This window comes from Paramisgurnus dabryanus, chromosome 2 (assembly GCF_030506205.2).
Source record: "Paramisgurnus dabryanus chromosome 2, PD_genome_1.1, whole genome shotgun sequence".
NCBI lineage: Eukaryota > Metazoa > Chordata > Actinopteri > Cypriniformes > Cobitidae > Paramisgurnus > Paramisgurnus dabryanus.
The window spans coordinates 30919474-30939658 of record NC_133338.1 but is presented as its reverse complement, the minus strand read 5'-3'; the positions used below and the strand labels follow the sequence as shown (position 1 = coordinate 30939658).

The window sequence follows — 20185 nt, the reverse complement described above, 5'->3', positions numbered from 1 at the left end:
CCATTTTTGACAAAACAGTTACAGACATTGCATTTTAACCAAATTTGAGGTGCTATATCTCAGTTGCCCTCTGGGGTGCGTTTAATATTTCAATGCAGAGTCACACTCAGTGCTCCTGTCTATCGCCATACCAAAAAGCAGACTGATTTACAGCAGCATTTTTAAGTTATGGTCCCATAAACTTGCCATTTTTTACAACACCGTTACAGACACTGCATTTTAACCAAATTTGAAGTGCAATATCTCAGTTGCCCTCTGGGGTGCGTTTAATATTTCAATGCAGAGTCACACTCATTGCTCCTGTCTATCACCATACCAAAAAGCAGACTGATTTACAGCAGCATTTTTAAGTTATGGTCCCATAAACTTGCCATTTTTTACAACACCGTTACAGACACTGCATTTTAACCAAATTTGAAGTTCAATATCTCAGTTGCCCTCTGGGGTGCGTTTAATATTTCAATGCAGAGTCACACTCATTGCTCCTGTCTATCACCATACCAAAAAGCAGACTGATTTACAGCAGCATTTTTAAGTTATGGTCCCATAAACTTGCCATTTTTGACAAAACAGTTACAGACATTGCATTTTAACCAAATTTGAAGGGCAATATCTCAGTTGCCCTCTGGGGTGCGTTTAATATTTCAATGCAGAGTCACAATCAGTGCTCCTGTCTATCACCATACCAAAAAGCAGACTGATTTACAGCAGCATTTTTAAGTTACGGTCCCATAAACTTGCCTTTTTTTGACAAAACAATTACAGACACTGCATTTTAACGAAATTTGAGGTGCTATATCTCAGTTGGCCTCTGGGGTGCGTTTAATATTTCAATGCAGAGTCACACTCAGTGCTCCTGTCTATCACCATACCAAAAAGCAGACTGATTTACAGCAGCATTTTAAAGTTACGGTCCCATAAACTTGCCTTTTTTGACAAAACAGTTACAGACACTGCATTTTATAGAAATTTGAGGTGCTATATCTCAGTTGGCCTCTGGGGTGCGTTTAATATTTCAATGCAGAGTCACACTCAGTGCTCCTGTCTATCACCATACCAAAAAGCAGACTGATTTACAGCAGCAAAATATGCAATGTCTGTAACTTTATTGTCAAAAATGACAAGTTTATGGGTCCATAACTTTAAAATGCTACTGTAAATAAGTCTGCTTTTTGGCATGGTGATAGTCACAAGTACTGAGTGTGACCCTGCATTGAAATATTAAACGCACCCCAGAGGGCAACTGAGATATAACACCTCAAACATGGTTAAATATGCAGTGTTTGTAACTTTATTGTCAAAAATGCCAAGTTTATGGGTCCATAACTTTAAAATGCTGCTGTTAATAAGTCTGCTTTTTGGTATGGTTATAGACACAAGCACTGAGTGTGACCCTGCATTGAAATATTAAACGCACCCTATAGGGCACCTGAGATATATCACCTCAAATATGGTTGATTAGGCAATGTCTATTAATTGTATTGTCAAAAATGCCAAGTTTCTGGGACCATAACTTTAAAATGCTGCTGTAAATAAGTCTGCTTTTTGGTATGGTTATAGACACAAGCACTGAGTGTGACCCTGCATTGAAATATTAAACGCACCCCAGAGGGCAACTGAGATATAACACCTCAAACATGGTTAAATATGCAGTGTTTGTAACTTTATTGTCAAAAATGCCAAGTTTATGGGTCCATAACTTTAAAATGCTGCTGTAAATAAGTCTGCTTTTTGGTATGGTTATAGACACAAGCACTGAGTGTGACCCTGCATTGAAATATTAAACGCACCCTATAGGGCACCTGAGATATATCACCTCAAATATGGTTGATTAGGCAATGTCTATTAACTGTATTGTCAAAAATGCCAAGTTTCTGGGACCATAACTTTAAAATGCTGCTGTAAATAAGTCTGCTTTTTGGCAAGATGACAGACAGGAACACTGAGTGTGACCCTGCATTGAAATATTAAACGCACCCCAGAGGGCAACTGAGATATAGCAGGTAAAATATGCAATGTCTGTAACTTTATTGTCAAAAATGCCAAGTTTATGGGTCCATAACTTTAAAATGCTGCTGTAAATAAGTCTGCTTTTTGGCATGGTGATAGTCACAAGCACTGAGTGTGACACTGCATTGAAATATTAAACGCACCCCAGAGGGCAACTGAGATATAACACCTCAAACATGGTTAAATATGCAGTGTTTGTAACTTTATTGTCAAAAATGCCAAGTTTATGGGTCCATAACTTTAAAATGCTGCTGTAAATAAGTCTGCTTTTTGGTATGGTTATAGACACAAGCACTGAGTGTGACCCTGCATTGAAATATTAAACGCACCCTATAGGGCACCTGAGATATATCACCTCAAATATGGTTGATTAGGCAATGTCTATTAACTGTATTGTCAAAAATGCCAAGTTTCTGGGACCATAACTTTAAAATGCTGCTGTCAATAAGTCTGCTTTTTGGTATGGTTATAGACACAAGCACTGAGTGTGACCCTGCATTGAAATATTAAACGCACCCTATAGGGCACCTGAGATATATCACCTCAAATATGGTTGATTAGGCAATGTCTATTAACTGTATTGTCAAAAATGCCAAGTTAATGGGTCCATAACTTTAAAATGCTGCTGTAAATAAGTCTGCTTTTTGGTATGGTTATAGACACAAGCACTGAGTGTGACCCTGCTTTGAAATATTAAACGCACCCTATAAGGCACCTGAGATATATCACCTCAAATATGGTTGATTAGGCAATGTCTATTAACTGTATTGTCAAAAATGCCAAGTTTCTGGGACCATAACTTTAAAATGCTGCTGTAAATAAGTCTGCTTTTTGGCAAGATGACAGACAAGAAAACTGAGTGTGACCCTGCATTGAAATATTAAACGCACCCCAGAGGGCAACTGAGATATAGCAGGTAAAATATGCAATGTCTGTAACTTTATTGTCAAAAATGCCAAGTTTATGGGTCCATAACTTTAAAATGCTGCTGTAAATAAGTCTGCTTTTTGACATGGTGATAGTCACAAGTACTGAGTGTGACCCTGCATTGAAATATTAAACGCACCCCAGAGGGCAACTGAGATATAACACCTCAAACATGGTTAAATATGCAGTGTTTGTAACTGTATTTTCAAAAATGCCAAGTTTATGTGACCATAACTTTAAAATGCTGTTGTAAATAAGTCTGATTTTTGGTATGGTGATAGACAGGAGCATTGAGAGTGACCCTGCAGTGCAATATTAAACGCACCCCATAGGGCACCTGAGATATATCACCTCAAATATGGTTGATTAGGCAATGTCTATTAACTGTATTGTCAAAAATGCCAAGTTTCTGGGACCATAACTTTAAAATGCTGCTGTAAATAAGTCTGCTTTTTGGCAAGATGACAGACAGGAACACTGAGTGTGACCCTGCATTGAAATATTAAACGCACCCCAGAGGGCAACTGAGATATAGCAGGTAAAATATGCAATGTCTGTAACTTTATTGTCAAAAATGCCAAGTTAATGGGTCCATAACTTTAAAATGCTGCTGTAAATAAGTCTGCTTTTTGACATGGTGATAGTCACAAGTACTGAGTGTGACCCTGCATTGAAATATTAAACGCACCCCAGAGGGCAACTGAGATATAACACCTCAAACATGGTTAAATATGCAGTGTTTGTAACTGTATTGTCAAAAATGCCAAGTTTATGTGACCATAACTTTAAAATGCTGTTGTAAATAAGTCTGATTTTTGGTATGGTGATAGACAGGAGCATTGAGAGTGACCCTGCAGTGCAACATTAAACGCATCCCATAGGGCACCTGAGATATATCACCTCAAATATGGTTGATTAGGCAATGTCTATTAACTGTATTGTCAAAAATGCCAAGTTTCTGGGACCATAACTTTAAAATTCTGCTGTAAATAAGTCTGCTTTTTGGCAAGATGACAGACAGGAACACTGAGTGTGACCCTGCATTGAAATATTAAACGCACCCTATAAGGCACCTGAGATATATCACCTCAAATATGGTTGATTAGGCAATGTCTATTAACTGTATTGTCAAAAATGCCAAGTTTATGGGTCCATAACTTTAAAATGCTGCTGTAAATAAGTCTGCTTTTTGACATGGTGATAGTCACAAGTACTGAGTGTGACCCTGCATTGAAATTTAAAATGCACCCCAGAGGGCAACTGAGATATAACACCTCAAACATGGTTAAATATGCAGTGTTTGTAACTGTATTGTCAAAAATGCCAAGTTTATGTGACCATAACTTTAAAATGCTGTTGTAAATAAGTCTGATTTTTGGTATGGTGATAGACAGGAGCATTGAGAGTGACCCTGCAGTGCAATATTAAACGCACCCCATAGGGCACCTGAGATATATCACCTCAAATATGGTTGATTAGGAAATGTCTATTAACTGTATTGTCAAAAATGCCAAGTTTCTGGGACCATAACTTTAAAATTCTGCTGTAAATAAGTCTGATTTTTGGTATAGTGATAGACACAAGCACTGAGTGTGACCCTGTATTGAAATATTAAACGCACCCCAGAGGGCAACTGAGATATGGCACCTCGAACATGGTTAAATATGCAGTGTTTGTAACTTTATTGTCAAAAATGCCAAGTTTATGGGTCCATAACTTTAAAATGCTGCTGTAAATAAGTCTGCTTTTTGGTATGGTTATAGACACAAGCACTGAGTGTGACCCTGCATTGAAATATTAAACGCACCCCAGAGGACAACTGAGATATGGCACCTCCAACATGGTTATATATGCAGTGTTTGTAACTGTATTGTCAAAAATGCCAAGTTTATGGGACCATAACTTTAAAATGCTGTTGTAAATAAGTCTGATTTTTGGTATAGTGATAGACACAAGCACTGAGTGTGACCATGTATTGAAAGTGTAAACCCTCAGAGGGCAACTGAGATATAGCAGGTTAAATTTGCAATGTCTGTAACTTTATTGTCAAAAAGGCCAAGTTTATGGGACCATAACTTTAAAATGCTGTTGTGAATTATTCTGTGAAATATTAAACGCACCCCAGAGGGTAACTGAGATATAGCACTTCAAATTTGGTTAAAACTGCAGTGTCTGTAACTGCATTGTGAAAAATGACAAGTTTATGGGTCCATAACTTTAAAATGCTCCTGTAAATTATTCTGACTTTTGGTATGGTGAAAGACAGGAGCACTTAATGTGACCCTGCAGTGAAAGTTTAAACGCACCCCAGAGGGCAACTGAGATATAGCACTTCAAATTTGGTTAGAAATGCAGTGTCTGTAACTGTATTGTCAACAATGACAAGTTTATGGGATCATAAGTTTAAAATGCTGCTGTAAATAATTCAGCTTTTTTCCTGAGGATAGACAAGAGCACTGAGTGTGACCCTGCAGTGACAGTTTAAACGCACCCCAAAAAGCAGCTCAGATATAGTGCCTACAACTGAGCTGACAATGCAATGGGTCTTTAAAATGATTTGAGAGTGTTATGTAATAAGCAATAATTTGTATAATAAATGGACATTGAGTTTGTTGTTGTGTCATTATATCTTGTGAAGTATAAACAGCTACAATAAAAATCAGAACCAAAATCAAAATTTGCTTTATTTGCCAATTGTGCACACATGCACAAGAAATTTATTTTAGTTTGGTACTTACAGACATACAGTTTAAATAAACAGCAAATAGCGACATTTAATGTAAAATTGAAAATCAAAACAAATAATAGAGATAAGAAGCAAGTGAGAGAGTCATTTACAAAAAGTATTGTATATAAAACTGCATATAATGTACATTGTACAAATGTATTTACACAGTTAACCCTGTTAAACCCTAGTGTGGGATATTGCACTATGCAATACTGCACTTTAAAACAGCAAGGTCACAGCAAATATGCTACTGTAACTGCTTAAGGTGAAGATGTCTTGTGGGACAAATTTTCTGGCACAGTAAGTTTGAGAATGGTGAGAGGGAGTGATACAGGGGCTCTTCAAGAAACCTACTCTCATCTCCACAGTTTGAAGCAGCCAGCCTCTCTTCTGTATGTAGATTCATCATTTCTAGAGTCATCTGCAAACTTCAAACAAACACACACGCACCCGCGCGCACGCACACACACACACACACACACACACACACACGCAAGCACACACGCACCCGTGCGCGCGAGCGCGCGCGCACACACACGCAAGCACGCATCCGCGCGCGCACACACTCGCAAGCGCGCGCGCGCTCACACACACACACACACTCGCAAGGACACACGCACCCGTGCGCGCGCGCTCACACACACACACACACACACACTTGCAAGCAGGCACGCACCCACACAAACATCACAAAGACATATAAATCGGGATCATTCATTAATGCAATCCAAAGATGACACGTTTAACAATTTAATTTTACATTAACATATTTCATGTATCTTTACATTCTGACACTCAGTTTTCTTTCATAACTCTGTTATTCTGTTCATTTTCAAATGTATATTACTCTCACAGTAACAAAATAAGCATAATCACTCAAAACAGCACGAATAAGAGATAATGCGATACGGTCCCTAAGCTGTGCGTGAAAAAGAAACTGCTAACGCGGAAGCGTCGCGTCTTTTAAGGTGGAACGAAAAGCGTCAATAAGAAGCTGCGAATAAGAAGCTAGATTCAGCCTCGTTAGCTACTAGTTCTTTTGCGACCACTTCAGGTCCTCAAAATGGCGGAAGACAAGAGAGTGACGCCAGCTGAAACCCATGTATAGCAAAATCGAACGACTCAAAAATGCTTTGTACACCTTAAATAAGAGTGACCGAATACTCTGTCAGTCAAACAGGATGACGAATCAGTTGCTTGGTAGGCGGGACATTTAAAACGCGCCTGATATAAATTCATAGAGCGCTACTGCGACGACGCATTGTGCTTAGTGTTTAAACGACTTGTGCGTGTTGTCTGAAGAGACATTATTGTTTAAGAATGCGTGATATTTGGAGGTCAGAAAGAAGGTCTTAAAGTATATAGCCTTAAACAATAAACCTAGTAATTTTAGATAAATGCAAATGAATCTCTTAGTATTTTCAGATATGATGGGAGACAGCAATGAGAGCGGCGTAATAAACAGATCCATCAGTGATCGAGAGCGCTTCAAAAGCTTGGAAGACATTGATGTGACTGCCGATGAAAGCCTAGTGCTGAGATTCATAATCTCCATCACTTACTCCGTGGTTTGCGTCGTAGGTTTAATCGGGAACCTGTTGGTCTTCTTCTTCATTCGCGTGACACAAGAGAGACGCAAATCAAAAATCAACTATTTTATCCTCAATTTGGCCGTAACGGATTTTCAGTTTGTGCTCACTTTGCCTTTCTGGGCCGTGGACACCGCATTGGACTTCAGCTGGCCGTTTGGAGACGCCATGTGTAAGATCGTACTTTCTGTGACTGTGATGAACATGTACGCCAGTGTCTTCTTCCTGACCGCCATGAGCGTCACTCGGTACTGGTCAGTGGCATCCGCGCTCAAGGACAGCACCAGACAAACCAGTTGCTCCATTAAGTGGGTCAGCGTCATCCTCTGGTCTCTGGCTACCGTAGCCACAGCGCCAACATCCATCTTCTCAACAGTCACTAACGTGGCCGGCGAAAAACTTTGTTTATTGCGATTCCCTGACGGACAGCACTGGTTGGGGGTCTATCATCTCCAGAAAATCCTGATCGCGTTTGTTATACCCATGGGAATAGTTTCAGTTAGCTACCTGCTGCTGTTGAGGCTCATCAGACAGCGCAGCATGAAGCAAAATTCAAAACGAAGAACGCAAGTCACAAAGTCCGTCACCATTGTGGTGCTGTCGTTTTTTCTCTGCTGGATGCCCAATCATGCCATAACGTTTTGGGGCGTGCTGGTCAAATTAAATGTAGTGCACTGGGATAAAGCTTACTATATCGTTCACACCTATGTGTTTCCAGTGACAGTGTGCTTAGCGCACGCAAACAGCTGTTTAAATCCACTTATTTACTGTCTCATGAGAAAAGAGTTTAGGAAAAAACTGAAGGACCTGTTTCTGCGGGTCTGAACGCACTGTGTTGCACTTTAAAAGCAAAAGAAAAAAGATGGTATTTTTTCTGTTAACAGTACGGCAAAATCTAGTTTCTTGACTGTGTGCAATAATATAACTGCTTGTGTCATGATATATTTATGCCGCTATATTTCAACGTTGTATTATATGTGTGAAACTCTTCCAAGTGTTTCCTTATTATTGCAGTAAAGTACATTGCCTATAATAAAACCACAACAAATTTTGCAACAAAGAAGGGAATGTATTTTCCCATTCAATTACTGTAGGCCATTTTCTTTTAGATGACAAATTTAATCTATTACTCTCAGAAAAAACTTGTACTGAGGCGGTTCTTAAAAGGTCCATTTTGGTACAGATATGTACCTTTGAGGTAATAATGTTTTCAAAAAGTACACTTTTGTACCTTATAGGTACAAAAGTCTACCTTTTGAAAAGGTATAGTGACAACGTTTGTACCTTTTTTTTCTGAGAGTGAATTTCTGATATTCATTATAAAATTCTTTAATTCTCATTCAGAATAGAAAAGTGAATCCTCACAAACAATTTGCAATTATTTCAAATAATTAAACTAATAATGTGACACTGTCTGGGAAATCCAGGCTTAAGACTTTTAATCTAAGTATAAATAAAGAATATCAGAGTTTGATTTAACTAATTGATTTCACACTCAGTCAATATCAATAGACTATATTTTACAGAATGTCCTTTACATTATGTAGGATGATTTAAAAATAAATGACTTTAGCTGGATTTTCACGGACTGGGTCACAAACAAAAAGGACATTTACAAACTTTATTTCATTAGTAATTGGATAACCAGTATCCAGTTGTATGTCCAATTTGTTGATTTCCTTTTCTCTCAGTTGCGCTCTCTTTATATCTCCCATGATGGGACCACATTCTGGTTGTAAATTGTAAATGATTATACTCTCACCGTGTGTTTTTCATATACGTCCCTATCAGTCTTGTGTCATTCTCAGTTACTGACACACACTTATAGGCGCTTGAGATACCACCATCATCAGAGCTCTGGGAATACAAATACATCAGGCTAGTTAGAAATATGTTTCATTTTGTCAGGCATGGCCATATCAGTCTGCTTGCAGACATCCAAACATGTTACAGTATCTTTTAGAAATAACAGCTCTGCTGCATCATCCGGTTAATTATCCATAAAAGGGGCAGTTGGGTTCGTAACTGATGTCAGTGCTTAACGTCTTGTTAAATTTTGGTTGCTTTAAATCACTTACACAGAAAGCTAATGATGGTCATTTGCGGGCAATTTGAAAATTTAAAAAAGACAGTACATCTGTTGCTGTTTACAGTCATACACACACAGGAACCCTTTAATGGATACTCAGCTTTAGAGGTGTTGTTCTTGATGATTTTATGTTGGTTATGATACGTCACATGGCAATGATCTGGTCAATAGTAAATCTTTTTATATACAAATATTTTTCCAACCAAAGGACAGACCAAAGGTGACAGTATTCTGTAGAAAAAAAATGAATATATGCCTGTTTGTTGGTGTCATTTTATATGTGGATGAAATGCCATTTAAATACTTGTTTGAATAATTAGAAAAAAATGCATGAAGGTGCTGTTTGTGTACGCTTTCTCTACCTGTTTAGATTGCCTTTCAGATGTACAGACTTTTGTTCTCTTTAAGATCTTTCTCCAGATTTTGACTATACTGCAGTACTGTTGTGTGTGAATGCAAGCTACTAGTTTGCCTATGGATGTTTCTCAGTATTATAAAACTCACTGTGGTGTACCCTAGTGTGCGTGTTAATATAATCAGATCCCCACTGTTACCAGGATTTCCTGTGGGGACAAGACTTCCTATTAGGCTGAAACTACTAATGCACACCATTAATATTATTGTATTCACTGACATGGTGTTGCTCTCATTGGAACAGCATATATCTAAAACATAAATATTGTAGGTGTAACTGAACTGTACAGCATATGAGGAGTTTAGATGCAAACCTCTCTAAGTGCATCTGACATCTTTTCTTAAATGAGCATTTTTAACAATTATTAGTTTCAGTAATTTCACTTTAATGACAATGAAAAGGTTATTGATCAGTAATTAAAATGCCTTATTTTTTTTTTTACAAATTTCACTTCAGTCATTTGATTGATATGTAAAATATTTGACTGGATTTCGCTGCAAAACCCTCTAAGTGCATTGCAAGCTTCTTTGGCAAAAACCTTGCAACTAGAAACTAGTGCAAATGATTGAAGTCAGAGCGTTAATAGGACTGAACCACATATTAATGGGGGGCTGTGATCTACTGCCACAAGGGACACAAGTTTGAGTGTGATCTATGTTCATTTCATGCCCAGTCGTTCATCCAATTCACCTTCCGTGCACTTTGCTGAAAATCTATGTTTAGGGGATTCCAACAAAACCGTATTCTGAATGGCCTGAGGCAGGGATTTAGCTATTTAAAGTGAAGGTAGCCTATTTGATGAACATATAATACATGCCGAGAGCACTTTTGACTGCATTTAGCGGCTTCTGCATCTGAACTCTGAAAAATGTGTTCTTATGGGGCTTGTTTATATTTATGCAAAATTATTATTATGTACAGTTTTAATCATTATTTTTAAACTTGGTATGTTGATTTTTTAAAAAGATGCTATTAATTTAATCACATCTGTGTTGTTTTTCTCTTTTTAGAATACAATGTCTGACAATAAGGTAAGGGGATGGGCTATATTGTGAATATGATCTATATCCTTAAGGTTGTTTTGAGTGAGTCAGATTGAAGCACCTGCAACCTTTCCATTACCACAGTATATTCACAGTACAGTACAACCTCAAATACTGCATGCTTTTATAAAACAGTTACCTACTATAAATAAAGATCATGTATTAAAATATTTATTGTAAAATCCCTGACATGTAAATGCTTAAAGAATCTTCTACAGAGTTATATATATTCTATATATATATACTGCAATAAATAAATAGAAATATACAGATATCTTACAAAATCCAGTGAGAAATTTGTTGTGAAGTATGTCATTCCTCCCATCCATTTTCTCTGTTATAAGATCTTCATATGTGCCTGACAAATGAAACTGGATGTCTATCATCACCCCCTTTTAAACAAGGTCAAATACACTTTCTAACATCAGCTAACAACTGCCTTACCAAACATCATTTGGAGGCAATAAGGATGTTGCTTCCAGGAACACTTGTCATATAGATAAACTGCCATCTTTTCTAGGCCACATAAACTTTACTGCTCACTATTAGTTGCTTTATACTTTATAATAGTAGGACTCTTTTTCTTTGACTGCTAGTGCTACCTTAGTCAGTGTACAGCTACAAATGCAACACTGCAACCCTCCTTTCTAATTTACTATTTGTCCCCTTAAAAGTTTTCTGTCTTATTTAAAGATGTCACACTACATGTCTGCTTGTACATAAATTAACCTTGTCCCAAATGTTGGTAGCAGCAAAACGCATGATCACAACAAATAATGCTCATGATGCTTCTGTAATCTAGAATCATGTCCGCTTATTTTCCTGAACCCATTCGCCATACAAATGTTGCATTCTTCTTGGTTTTAGAGCCATAAATGTGATCTCAGATAATGGTCTAAAAGATAATTTATTCATGGTTTGTAAAATTGTGCCAGATTATGGGTAACTGTTTAATAAACAAAGGTAAGTATTTTGGGGTAATAATTAAATCGTATTTATTTAATGGTTTCAGTCCCATTGTTTTATAACTTTCATTGAACCAAAATTTGGGATTGAGGTTTTAATTTCCTGCTTTATCACTATAGTTGACCTGAGGGTTTATAAAAGGGCAATTGTTCCCATGAATAACTCACTTTTACTTCCTGAACAGGTTTTCAGCAAAATCCATGATGACCAACTACCAAGCAAACCAAATAGGTTACATCATAGTTTGTTATAGTGAAAGTGATTTTATTTAGTATTTGACAGGGTTTATATTGACAACATTTTCTTTTAACTTAAATTTATGGAAAGTGCAACCACTCATTTTATTTAAATGTTCTGTATTAACAAGCAAGAGAAGCTTAATAAAATTAAACATTTATTGAACAGCAAAATATGATGCTGTGACAGGCAATAAAATGTAAACTGTACATTTTTACCATGCACATAGTTTCTATAGATAATGAAGGGGAATCAAGTACATAAATGTTCAAACATAGTTTCTTTTTAAAATGTGATCTGACTTATTAATGCAGAGGCTGAAAATCTTTATTCATCAGTTTCATTTGTTCTACTGAAGGCCAGAAGAGGGCAACAAATCTCTTGAGTGCCATGACCAGTTAAAAAACTTTCATCAAAAAGATCCTAAACAAATAAAAGTGCATCATCTAAATTTAGTTTGCTGTTGAAATCATTTAATAAAAAGCGTAGCACCGATTATACTTTTTTGTGTTTTTCATAAAACACAGCAGACACATACCATACAGTAAACTCTTTATTTCAATAGTCAAGCAAAATATAAATCGCTTCACAGTACATTAGCATGCACATTTTAAGACACCCATACTATCTAATCTTTTGAAAAAAAAAAAAATAATAATAATAACAGCTAAATACTGTGTATACATTTACCACATTTGGACTTTATATTCCTGAACTGTACAGCGCCAAACAAATGTCTGTAGATGTTGCAATAAAATATTTTTACACTAACTCTCCTCAATCTAAAACAAAGTCCAGCCCTTTTCCAGGTAAGGATCGCGTCAGCGCGCAACTTTTAGCATCTCCTGTTGTTCCCTGCTACAATTTCAAAAGCTACTAGGACCATAAGGAAGTCCACCCCCCTCTAACGACTGATTGGATTACACATAATGTATTCTAACATTCCTAAATACTATTGGGTTACGAATTTGTCAGTCAGGAAAGGGTCCAAGATAAGCCTGGTGGATTCCGCGTCAGGTGAAAAACGCAGTGTCCTGTCAGACGTTAAAAGTTATTTTTGCGTAATCAAACAAAACCGTAAATCGTAACCGTTCTTGTAGCGTATTCAAATATTAAACTAGACGCTACTGTTTATTCATTCAACCAAAAAGAAAACATGAAGAGTTTGAAGTACCGATTGAAAAAGCATGAAGTTACCATCACAGTAAGTTACGAGTTTACTAAAGATTTGCTTGTCTTGTCTTGTCTTATGGGAACCTATGAAGCGAAACTGTTCATTTTAATGTGTTTACACGGTTAACACCCTCAACGGGTACCATCCTTTGTTTTCACGTGTGTTATATACTAAGTGTTGTTTTTAAAGAGTTTCGCAAGGGCTGTACACGGATGATGATTAAGGCAAATCTTTGACACTTCATTCTGTTTTAGATTCATAAATAAGCCAGAAAAGCTGTATGGGGAGATTTTAGTTTTTGTACTACATGAATGAAAATCTATGGTATGATGTTATTGAACCTGCCTCTTAGTTATGTTGTAAAATCTTTTGGTGGATCAGACTGAAATGGGCCCTGTGATTACTTTCTATTAGAATATCATATTTTGTAAACTGAAGCTGTAAGTGCTTTTCTTTAAAAACAAGTGAATATGATAGCAGATACCACAAAAATGTTAATTCAGTGGCTGCTGATGGCAACAGATACTTGAAAACCACCCCCTTTTTAATTTCCATGTGAAAGAGCCTGGCACATAGTATAGCAGACTGCATGGGGGTTAGTTATTGAACCCTTCAGTTTTCAGGGGTTTTGTTTTGATGAAGGGATCTCACTGTGCTAGGAAGTGATGTCATGTATACTCATCGTTTAATAGCACATAAAGAAGGATCAGCTGTTTCTTTTTTGTATAAGCTGTGATCTGACATGAAAGGCTTTAGCATACCTCTCAAAGATAGTCACTGGTTTCCCTCTGATTTAACAAAACACAAAAGATCACGTGTACACACCCTTTTTTTGTCTTTTTTATTCTTTGTGCTAATTTTGGGCTTATCCTTTCAGTAGATGGAGTTGTCTCCAATTACTATTTTGTTTTAGACACTCTATATTGTGTACTTGTGTAAAGAATGTTTGGACCTTGTAATTTGTTGCTTAAGTCTTTACAACATACAGGCCTTTTAAAAGGTACAATTTTTGACACTGCCATGTTTATTTAGTACTTACGTTTGTCTTGAAAAGTATTGTAGTGTGTTTTTGGCTTCCTTGAGAATTTGTGGGTTTGCAGAGGCCCGAGGCTAATTCAATGAAAGCACAATTTCCAGCTTGGAAAACAACTTCTGTTATCAGTAAACGTGTCAGTGAGCTAACAAATATACTTTTAACCCAGAGAGACTGATTTCTCAAACCGGTTTTGGAAAGTTTTTTGGTTTAAAACTTTAAGTGTTTTTCAAGAAAGCATTTATTACAATTCTGTAGAATACCTTTCCTTAGTGCCGCCTTTGCTGGTTTTTAAATTTGCTGTACAAGATTCAGAATGACTGCAACCGAATGACATTGTCGTCTTGTTTGCATTACAAATTACCAATTTAAGGCCTTCTTTTTTCTCTGACACTAAAGTGTTTATTGGCACCAAAAAGCAAAGCAGACTAACAGTAAAGTGCCCAAAGAGACAGTTTACTTTACTGTTTCTTTTTGATAAACACAAAAGGGCCATGGCATGAAAATTTGACTTTTTCCATGTTTAAGTGCTACAATTGGCTCCCACGTGCTTCTATCAACCTAGAAAATGTGAAAAAGATCAACCCAGTAACTCAGTTTTGGTAAACCATTCTCTACAAGCAAATGAAAAAAATAGGTAGTTGAAATTTGGCTCTCCTTATGATGTCATAAGGAGCTCTTATTATAATAGTACCACCCCTTAATCTGCACTATCCAACCACAGCACTGCCATTTATTGCAGAGAGAAAGAGAGAGAAAATAATTCACAGCGCAATTGAGTTTTACTTTCAACAAACCACCATCATTGTGATCAGTGTTTGCACTTCATCTGCTCACTTGCATTTTAAAGGACACACCCAAAACGGCACATTTTTGCACTCACCTACAAAGTATCTTTAAATCTAAATTATCTATATGGTATTTTAAGCTAAAACTTCACATATGTGCTCTGGGGACACCAAAGATTTTGACATCTTAAAGTCTTGTGACATGGCCCCTTTAAAGATTTGCGCAAAACTTTAGTGTTATTTTGTAAATGTCAAAAAATTACTTAATGGCAGTGTTTTAACCAATGTTATACAACTAAAACATTCAGGGCTCCAGACTAACTTTTTTCACTAGGAGCACAGTGGCCCCCAACTGAAAATTTTAGGGGCACAACCAGAAAATTTAGGGGCGCACAACGTAAATCAACATGCTAACCAAATCTACTAATTTCCACTGTATTACTAATAAATACTTTAATAATAGATGCAGAAATTACAAATGTGATGTTTAAAATTCAGTGTCACATTTTATTCTGCACTTTTGAAGATGCAATAACAAGGTAAACTGACAGCACCATCACTGCCATTTTTTAAAATGAATATAAAATCCAAATGCGTTAAATGTCATGTCATTTCATTCAAGTGACATTAGCAACCAAGTTAAATGGTATTTCAGTTTGTTTTAAATAAGAAGCCAGGCTTGTAAGCATTGTTGGGCGTTTGTGCGTATAAAGTTTTAACGCATCATCCGTTTTGGGAGACGCGGGTGTGAAGTCTTGCAATGCGGACTTGCGGAGACAGGCGTGAGTATTTAATAAGCATGGAGACACAGGCTGCGCGTGTGCGTCAGGTTTAAACACCTTGTCTGTTGTGGAAGACACGCGCGCAAAGTCTTGCAATGCGGAAACGGGCACGAGTATTTAACAAGCATTGAGAGAGACAGGCTGCGCGCAATGCTTTAAATTGAAACCCCTCGTCAGTTTAGGAGAAGCGCTGTTTTTGAATCATACATGTTAAATTACTGATGTCATACGCCAGTCTACACAGCTCAATCCGAAGTCAAACACGCACCCAGTCTTTACTACCACAGGCGCTTGTAACAGTAACCAGACATCCAAATGCCGCCATAACCACAGAAAATAAATAAATAAACCCACGAGCCAGCTACCTGCAATTAACTTGGAGAACCCTGCTGTGTGTGTATTTGCGTGCGCTCGCGTCTCATTGATTATTTCATTGCTCATTTCATTGATCATCGACGTGCCCCTTCCACGTTTAATGTATAAAAATACACGGAGGGTGGGGGAGGCAAATTTACTGGTCGCACATGTGCGACTGGATGTAAAATTCAGTCGCACACTCTCAAATTTTGGTCGCAAAATGCGACCATTTGGTCGCAGTCTGGAGCCCTGTCATTAATGAACAAACTCCATCGCACACCTGTAGTGAATAGGTGCGTAGGAAAAAAGACCAACAATTAGGTCGTATCAAACAGAACAAAACTAATTCGAGTTTTCTAAAGAAACACTTTTTAAAAAAATGCAATTGCGCAACACTCCTGATTGACAACTTGGAGGACCAATAGTCTTGATGATCCACCCGGAAAAAGAAAATCTTCCGCTATACCTTTAAACCGGGCTCAATCTACAGGATTTTTGGACTGACTTTACCCTGACTTCCCTTCCTGAGAATCTGAAACAATATTGGGTCAAGGACCTCGATTTGTTTCTATGTCCGGCTCAGATTATCATGTAATGTTTGAAATTTACAGATCAACACAGATCTTACACCTGCCGATCTGCTTGCAAACAAATAGAGCTCCCCAATCATATAAACATGTTTGTTTACAAATATTTAGGATAATTATGTCAGTACTTTCACAATAGCCAGAGAGAGATGGAGATTTACAGACCTTTTGAAATGACGACCATAAAACAACCTGCTCTGCAGGTCCGGTAGAAAACAACACAACTGCCTAAATAATGTTTTTGGTATAAACATATCATAGACTGTTCCATTAAAAAATGAGACCCAAGGAGAAATCAGGGAAATTTGAACACATCTGATGAGTGTAGAAAGCTGCTTGCACATGTAAACATAAAAAATATCAATAAATGTGTGACCATTTCCATTTGTTTACATCTGCTTTCCTGTAAAGTCATGTGACGTGCTACCTGTGGCACCATTATCTTAACAACATCTTGTAAACAAACCTCGTGGCCAATTCCATGCAAATGTCAACCTTATCATAAAAAGTAAAAGTTTTTACCCAAGGTTTTTAACCATACTGATACCTCGGATGTAAATATTTAGTGAATGAAATACCCATGCAAAGTCCCTATAAAAGTTTTAAAAGCATTTTTTTATCATGTTCCATAGTTTAGTGCAAATTTCAGAATTGTCACATCCATAACCATATCTTCCTCCTAAATCCACAAAAACGTAAATTTAAATAAGAAATGTTATTCTAAAAAGCTGTCCCTTCTCCTTTGGGTATTTTGCTTCTGGTTTGTGTATTTTTTATTTTTTATTCACAGTATTCCTACAAAGTGTTATCTCCCAAGAACTTGTGTCCTTTTTTGTCACATCTGTAACACATGCATGTTTCCCTTATCCAAATAGGAAACATGAGTATAGACTGATATTTTTCTGATGTCTGGACTAGGTTAACGAAAATACAGTGTTTTCCACAGGATTTTGAGAGACTTGTGGCAGTGATGACGTCACACGCTAATTAGCATATATGTGACGTCATCACGTGTTTGCGTTTGATCGAGTGTTGGCACCTGAAATATGTTTCACTACTACTCTTTGATCTGTCACGTTACATTGCATTTTAACACAACTGATTGCTATTTGCTATCAGTTCTGTTGTCAGACATAAAATGAGTAGACTATAGCCCTATTCGGATGGGATTAGTTACGGTTGTAGATGGCGTAATGTAATTTTACCACATGACGTCTGTAATATTGATGGTCAATTCGGACAGGGTTAGAAATCTCAGTAAAACATTCAGAAGTGGGAGGGTAACTCGATTGCGCAGCAGGTCACCTCTCTCGTCGTCATGTGCACGTTACCTTGCTTCCTGATATCAACATGACACAGACGAGAAAAACTCGAAACACTGTGTTTAATTTCAGTTTGGAGAGAACGTCAGTTTCAGGAACAGTTCCGTGCCTCTGAGTGAATTTGACTTTTTAAAGTTTGTGTCGTGGTTTTCAGGAACTGACTTGGCACTGACTTGTTTTTTCGCCTAGAACGCAAGTAAATGCTTAAGCACTTTTATATTTGAAAGAAACCCGCAAAATAACAGGAAATTACGAAATGTACGTGTATTTACAGCTGGTCTATAAATCACCAAACATTTATATTGAAGTCTTACTGCTGTTGAGTTTTGTTGTCGCGTATAGCGGGTGCTTGAATTAAGACATTTTTAAACAGTAAAATATAAATGTAAATGGGAATCATGAAAAATCTATTTGTGGCGGGCGGCCAATGTTGATTCCGTGGCAGTGCGCCACGAGTAAATCAATGTATGGGAAACACTGAAATATTAACAGATAGCTCAATGTATTGGTTATAAATGCATTCTCTGAGAAATTATATTACAAGTTTTGAATTCAAATATCACATCCATAACACTGGAAAACTTTATTGAATACACATTTGTATGTTGTATGCTTGAATGTTTGAAATTAGGTTTGTAGATAAAACACAAATGTGCCAACAAATAAATTAATCAAAAACCAAAAAAAATGAAATGCATAATTTGGAGTAAATAATAGGACTGTGACTGTTGTCATAACCACCGCACCAACACGTGGTGAAGTGCAACCTGCGGTGGTGTGCACGACACGTCACAAACTATGAAAAATATAAAGTACAGTTTTGCCTAGCGAGATGTCTTCAAGTTTGTGGGGACGCAAACGGGCAACAGTTTCAGAGTTAGTGTGCTATTTGCAATGGGAAGCAACTAATATCAGTGATGACCCGCTGGCTTGGGGGTTAAACAATAAGGCAAGATATTTTCTCTTGGTCACTCAAGGTTGTGAAAAAGTATCAATCTGCACTACCAGTACACCATCAGAACTTGTTTTCAGCGTGATTGGAAGTACAATAAGGTCTGGGTCTCGGCTTGAGCGCCCCCCGAAATGGCCATTCACATAATACTTAATTGCTTCACATTTACTTCACATTTTGCATATAAATCATGCAGAAAACGTGCATTAGCATTGTGGTGGTAAAATACTTCCACTATCCCAGCCCTAGTACATGTAGCCTAATGTGGGTGGAAATCCAGCACAAAATTTAGTCATGTGATGACAGTCAGAGATCAATGAGATGAATTGTTGACAGTTACAGGACAATGTGTAATTACCTGCAAAATCATGCAAAACAGGGTTTCCCGCAGAAAATTTGTTAGTTAAGGTGGTAGGGTTAGACGAGTGGGCGAGGCAGAGGGCATGGCAATCAAAGGGGCGGGGCGTATGCGTCATGATGAAAATTAAAATATTTTTATTTAAAACACTCAAATAAAACTACATTTTGAAGAAACTATGACAGAAAATGAAAACATACTAGATTATTAATAAATTAAATGTTTTTAACAGATACCTCTAATGGGAATAGCTGCGTGCTGAAGTAAAACTAAAGGGTTAATAAACACAAACTAAAGCAGATGATGTAGAACGTCAGGCGAACGATGATAGATGGTGCAAAAATGTTAAAAACGGATTATTTCCCACTATAAATTACATTATGTTAAAGGAGTGTAACTACTGTAGCATGTAAATAATGCACATAAAGTGAGCAAGAGTGCTCAACAATTATATCTAATCAACAGGCACGTGAAAACCTAGCTAACAGGTTGCTCAAACAACAAAATCACCAGCTAGCTAACTTTAAATTTGCAAGAACTATAGACAAATACAATAACAGGCTTAAATAACCACAAAACATAAGTCCACTTATAGTTCTCACGGACACACGTTTTATCAACTGGCTAGTTATCCTCCAGACAGTGACGCTCCGGACCACGTCTTTCTCATTTCGGCGGTGTGGCGCGCATCCCCACCATTCAACTGGTTCAACTAGTACTGAAAGCAGACCATGGAAGAGGAAATCATGTATAGTTTTTGACAGTTATTTATTTTTTATTTATTTATTTAAGAACCGTAGTAAGTCTATGGTAAAACGTCTTCTATCC

At 37.2% G+C, this 20185-nt stretch overlaps 2 protein-coding genes across 2 annotated transcripts in view; both read left to right on the top strand.

Moving 5' to 3' along the window:
- The first annotated feature begins 5853 nt into the window (after window positions 1-5853).
- On the top strand, window positions 5854-10983 carry rxfp3.3a1 (relaxin family peptide receptor 3.3a1). Its single transcript, XM_065267844.2, has one exon. It carries the CDS (start codon window positions 7063-7065, stop codon window positions 8077-8079), a length of 1017 nt encoding a protein of 338 aa, XP_065123916.1. The 5' UTR covers window positions 5854-7062; the 3' UTR covers window positions 8080-10983.
- A 2003-nt stretch (window positions 10984-12986) lies between these two features.
- Window positions 12987-20185, top strand: part of uacab (uveal autoantigen with coiled-coil domains and ankyrin repeats b) — a 41332-nt gene continuing 34133 nt past the window's right edge. Inside the window, exon 1 of the mRNA XM_065267859.2 lies at window positions 12987-13208. Within this exon, the coding sequence (XP_065123931.1) occupies window positions 13161-13208 (48 nt within the window). The 5' untranslated portion in view covers window positions 12987-13160. The remainder of the gene's footprint in view (window positions 13209-20185) is intronic.